This window comes from Chanodichthys erythropterus, chromosome 19, assembly GCF_024489055.1.
Source record: "Chanodichthys erythropterus isolate Z2021 chromosome 19, ASM2448905v1, whole genome shotgun sequence".
Classification (NCBI taxonomy): domain Eukaryota; kingdom Metazoa; phylum Chordata; class Actinopteri; order Cypriniformes; family Xenocyprididae; genus Chanodichthys; species Chanodichthys erythropterus.
The window spans coordinates 12,111,579-12,117,578 of record NC_090239.1 but is presented as its reverse complement, the minus strand read 5'-3'; the positions used below and the strand labels follow the sequence as shown (position 1 = coordinate 12,117,578).

Here is a 6,000-nt window from a genome sequence, read left to right as displayed (position 1 = left end):
GGCTACAGCTCCGACAATCCCAAGTCAACACAGTGGCAGTATTGAAACACCTCCGAGGCAGTCATTTCAAAGGCTTTTCCTGCTTTATTTAAAATAAAATGCTGTTAAATATTGCAGAAAAAACGGAAGTCAAAATAAATGGATTGTCTGATTCAAAGGAGGCCGTTTCAGAGCGTGTGTTATCTTCCCACGCCTGACCTCTAGTGGTGAAATTTAATCATTCAATCATTTAAAAAAAAGAAGTTTACTTTGATAAGTAATAATAATATTATTAATAATAAACACCACCGCCTCTTCTTATTTTCAGACAAAAAAAAAATATATTTTTCATAAAGACCTTGTCTATCTCGGGTGCTGTTTTGGGCTTTGGCTAAGGTGAGAACATGCTTGCTACTTTACATGTAGGATGATTTTCTTTTTAAGGGTTGTGGCGAGGCGGCAGAGTGCTGGTGGGAGAGGACGTGGATTTCAGTTTCTAATGCTTTCCAGAACCTCGGCTCCACAGGTGGAGAATCTTCAGTAGCTCTCACTTCCCGCTTTTAACGCACTTCAAAGGTCTCGTTAGGTCCGCAGCAGTAGGGGGGCTCCAGGGATCCCAACAACTCCACAACCTTAACGGCCTGTTTAGATGGCGAGCCCTGCTGACAGCCCCGGTTCCCCATCTAAAAAATTATAGTCCTGTTTTACAAGAGGGCCAGAAGGGGGAGGATAAATCTTTCTGGTCCTGGAAGTAGGTTTAATGAGCGCAGGCACACCAATAGCTCCGCTCGCTCCTGCGTTCGCATAGGGGTCACGCGCACCGCATTTTGTTCATATTCAAACACTCACTCATTTAAAGATAAAGATATCTATTTGGGAAAATAAAAAGTGGTCTTATTGAAGCAAAATAAAACTTTTTTGTGCTTGTAATTGGATGCAAACAATAATAATAATAATAATAACAAAAGAAAAGTAAATCAGAGGACTATAGCTCTAATACATCATATGATGAGTGACTGATAAATTAAAACATGCACAATCTGTTAGCTAGAAGAGCTTCGCTTTCTTCTTCATGTCGTTGCGCTTCCAAAGAGGAAGTCTGTCAAACTCGTGGATCTCCATCCCAAAAATGTCAAAGAATGTCTCGGGAGCCAAGTGGCGCTGGATATAAACGAGGAGAGAAAAATATAAAGTCATCAGGCATGTGGTCAGCTAAGGACAACAAAGAAGGAAAACCTTTTCTCCTTCCCCTGTTCAATATTTCTATACAATGATGATGATAAATATGTTACTCATTTAATTTTATTCATATAAAAATAATAGGCTAATTATTTTGAATAATAATAAATATTAATAATTTGTATTATTATTTCAATATATTATTATTGTTATTTTCTTCTACAGAACAAATTAAGGCATTTTGAATATATTTGAAATCGCAGGTTGTTTACCTCCAGTCTCGTCCTGTCCACATCCTTCGGGAGCTTAGTACGCCCTCTGTTGGTGACAGTGAGCATTTCATATGGGTACACCTTTACAAAAGGAGGGATTGTGTTGTTATGGAGAATGCTATGCGAGGCATTTGCCAAACACAATGAATCGCTGAAAGCAAATGGTTGAGGGAATAATGCACGGTCATTACATTCTAATAGGGTACACAAACACCAACTCTTGCCAAAATACAACACTGCAGCACACGTTGCAAGTGAGAGAGTGGGGCAGAGCATGCAATGGAATATGCGCGAGCCTTGTGTGTGAGAGAGTGTGAGCATGTATTTCCAAAGCAGAAAGTTTGGGTTTCTCAATATAGAAAATAAGTGCTGGATATGACAGATAGTAATATAGTGCTTTAGTGCAAAATAGATACAGCTGGCAACACAAATTAAGCTGGGGGTGTGGTGTGTCCTAGTTATCCCATTCTAGAAACGCTTTTTTTTTTTTTTTTTTTTTTTGAGGTTTCTGTGTTTTTGGCATTAAAAATGGTAGCAGGCATCACACTGCATATTTAAAGCTTTTGGCGCTCTAGCGGTTAATAAACATAACTGCATGCTTCTTGCGGAAGAACATAGTAGCCGGAGCTACTTCTCTATGTTTATGTCTATGACGAGTCACGCATATACTGTGCTACTCCGCAGTGGTATGACTCAAAAAAGATAAAATACTGTTTGGAAAATAGATTCATGATGTACTTGCTCATTATATAATTTTTTATACATTTTGAACACAAAAAAGTTACATCACACTGCATATTTAAAACTTTTGGCGCTCTAGCGGTTAATAAACAGAACTGCATGCTTCTTGCGGAAGAACATAGTAGCCGGAGCTACTTCTCTATGTTTATGTCTACGGCGAGTCACGCAGGTACTGTGCTACTCCGCAGTGATACGACTCAAAAAAGATAAACTACTGTTTGGAAAATGGATTCATGATGTACTTGATCATTTTATAATTTTTTATAAATTTTGAAGACAAAAAAGTTACAGACTGCAGCTTTAAAATAAGTAAATAGGCCTGAATACAATAAGTAAATGTCAGAATACTTCTAAAAAACAGTCTAAGCTTGTTTGATGGTCTTAGCTGATTCCCAGCTTTGTGGACTGGCCACACTGGGAGACCAGCTTAAAACAGTTGAGACCCGCAAACCACCTTAGGCTTCTTTCTTTCCAGCTTTTACTAGGCGTTATGCATGCTGGTGCTCAAAAAAACATATGCGTATTTGTATATTTTATGCATATTTGGTACACATGAAACATTTCTTTTTATTATTAAAGGTACAATATGTAAGATTTTTGCAGTAAAATATCCAAAAACCACCAGGTTAGTGTTATATATTTTGTCCAGCTAACAATACCTTTAATGTTTTCAACTACTTGTAAATCATAAGAAAATTCCCATTCTAAACAGTGACACGGGGCAATGGAGTCGCCTGTCAATGTCGTCAGTTACCGCCTTTACTGACGTAGAAACCACATGACAACAGTGCCGTGGACAAATGCGGAAGTAGTGTCTAGCGTCCAGCAAACCACTAGTTGCTTCAAGCAGTTCCTTATTTACTTCTTGCATGTTTCATGGTGGATTGTGTTACTTATTTATGGAACATAATTACTGTTTACCATCTGCCGCTGGTTCTGTCGACAAGGACAGCTCCCGTAAACTCATGACCGGAAAAGCGGAAGCGGCGCCGGCGACTGTGTCATAATAAAAGTCCCGCTGCTCGTGAGGCGTGTGTTGATCAATCGCTCCATCTCCTCGTTCAGCTCCCGTAACACTCGGTCCTGTTCTGCTTCATACTACAGTAAAGTTAATAATTGCATCCACGAACATGAGTTCTTCCAGACTCCAATCCCTATTCTTTTGCACCGTCCGTTGAGATGGAGACCACATGTCCCAAGTTTCCGCTCTAAAACTTGGCGTCATCAAACTACGCCTTTGTTTTCAATAGGCTTCTAGCGACCTCTAGCGGAAAAAAATATCACAAATTGTACCTTTAATGTTGCGCTGCTTAATTTTCATATGGAAACTGGGATACGTTTTTTTTCAGGATTCTCTGTTGAATAGAAAGTTCAACAACATTTATTTTAAATAATTATTTGTCATTTTTGATCAATTTGATGCATCCTGAATAAAAGTATTCATTTACTTTTTTTTCTGTAGTGTAATTCATATTTTAACTGTTAGATAAGCTAATTAATTACAGATATTTATTTAATTTGGTGTAGATTCATACAGTCTGTGTCATATATTAGTTTGGGGGTAAAAATCCCAGCAAAATTTACTTTTTTTATTTATAATACAATATGCAGACATTATATGAAATTCTACAGTCCAGCAAATGTCCAGGACTTTTTCTTTATGTAAAGTGCAATTAAACAAACATTGGAGTGTTTTTCCTGCCCAAAAATTAGATAAAAAAGCTATATCTGTTGAATATTTCTATTTATTTTCCCCACCTAAATGAACGGGTAACTACGGTCACAGCTTTGCCAACTGTATGTACGGGAAGGAATTATAATGCTGTTAATGCAGCACTCCTACGGACAGTTAACAGTCTGCAATCATGCCGGTTATTGTTTCTTATATTGCTGCTGGGAAAGCACATTAAGTTCTAATCTATTTAATTTTGCCAGTAACTATTAGTTCGGTCCTAAGAGAATCAGGCTTCTGGGTAACTACAGCAACCACTTTTACAAAATATTACCATATGCAACTGTGATGCCTTACTAACAAGAACCAGGAGATCAGAATGGCTGGATGATTTTGAAACTCTAGTATGTATTGCTAAAACAGAGTATATGATGACATAATTTCATAGCATATGGATGTAATGCTAGTCTCGTTCCACACGCTGACCATCATCTGTGAAAATGAGCCAAAATAACAGTCCTCCTGACTGATGAATAATCTTGGTTTTGGGAGAGGGGGGTGATTATTTATTCAACACAGAGAAGCATTTAGAGATGGAAGAGAGAAGAGAAACATAGTTATTTGAAAATATTTGGGATACTTGCTTTATATTCCAACATATTAGGCATAGACATTCCCCTGTCCATTCTTGTAATGGAATCTTGTGCATCTTGGGTGGGCTACAGAACAAAACACATACACGTGATGCCAATGATAAGAAAAGAAAGCAGAAACTGTTTTCAAAAATTCAGAACCTTGGGAAATAGTCTGGATCTAATTCCTAACAGCTATTGCTCTGTATCAAGTTCTCTCGTGGGAGGTAGAAACTCAACTATCCATGTGACGTGTTCTTAAGGGTGGGGGGGCATTTAACGTATCAAACTCTTGACTGTGCTCTTGTCTTTCCCCGTGGCCATGGCTCAAACTCAGACACAAGCGTAGCAATGAGGGCATGAGTGCCATTCCGGTTACATGTAGCATGAATTGACTTCCATATGTGTATGACTGCTGATGCACATGCTCAGTAAACACTGCATGTCAGGCACATACCTTGAAATCTGTATGAATCAGAAAGAGACAAAATTCCCAAATATTACTATATTATTAGAATAGCCTTTTTTCAGTTGTTAGATGAATTTTCAGTATTAGAAACATTGCGATTTACCTCTTTGTCCTCCACACACGTCCCCATAACTGTTATATTGAGAGAGTTCTGTAGACTGAGGCTGGAAGCACAGACAAAAGAGACTTATTAAAGATGCACTTTAGTTTAAGTTACACTGGCAGATTTGGCCTCATTTATTTTACACGCTCAAGTGTTCCAAAACAGGGAATTGCAGAAATAAGTCACATATTTCACACAGTTTATGTGTACAATGTTTTTTTAATGAAGGAAGCATTATCTTAAAAATTAAGACCTGAAAGAAGACTCTTACTGTATGCTCACCAAGGCAGCATTTATTTGATCAAAAATACAGTAAAAACAATAATGTTGTGAAATATTTAAGATAACTATTTTCTATTTAAATATATTCTAAAATGTAATTCCTGTGATAGTAAAGCTTTCAGCCTTTCAGTATTCTCCAGTCTCACATGATCCTTCAGAAATCATTCTAATATGCAGATTTGGTGCTCAATTATTAATAATGCATTTTATTATTATCAGCATTGAAGACCATGAAACAGCATTGTTTTTTTTGAAACCATGAAACATTTGACTTTGATGAATAGAAAGTTCAATGAACAGCATTTACTTGAAATATAAATCTTTTGTAAAATTATAAATGTCACTTTTTATCGATTTAATGCATCCTTGCTGAATAAAAGTATTAATTAATTTATTTTTTTCTTTAAATCTTACTTACCCCAAACTTTTAAAGTGTATCATGGTTTACAAAAAATATTAAGCAGAATAAATTGTTTTCAATATCGATAATAATGAATATAATATAATGATAATAATTGAAATGTTTCTTGAGCACCAAATCAGCATATTAGAATGATTTCTGAAGGATCATGTGACACTGAAGACATTAAAGGATTAGTCCACTTTTAAATAAACTTTTCCTGATAATTTACTCACCCCCATGTCATCCAAGATGTTCATGTCTTTCTTTC

The 6,000-nt window shown here is 36.6% G+C and overlaps 1 protein-coding gene across 28 annotated transcripts in view; it reads right to left on the bottom strand.

Moving 5' to 3' along the window:
* Nucleotides 1-857: 857 nt before the first annotated feature.
* ablim1b (actin binding LIM protein 1b) overlaps nt 858-6,000 on the bottom strand; it is a 104,370-nt gene continuing 99,227 nt past the window's right edge. For 27 of the 28 annotated variants that reach the window (XR_010892713.1, XR_010892715.1, XR_010892695.1 and 24 more), the window contains 4 exons: nt 5,048-5,108; nt 4,488-4,940; nt 1,431-1,476; nt 1,047-1,140 (listed from right to left, as the gene is read on the bottom strand). Coding sequence is in view for 1 of the 28 variants with exons in the window: in XM_067369630.1 (XP_067225731.1) it covers nt 1,027-1,140; nt 1,431-1,511; nt 4,488-4,562; nt 4,933-4,940; nt 5,048-5,108 (339 nt within the window). In the remaining 27 variants the exon portion in view is untranslated. Of the gene's footprint in view, nt 1,141-1,430; nt 1,512-4,487; nt 4,941-5,047; nt 5,109-6,000 lie in introns of all 28 variants that reach the window. The other variant, XM_067369630.1, reaches the window with a different exon arrangement.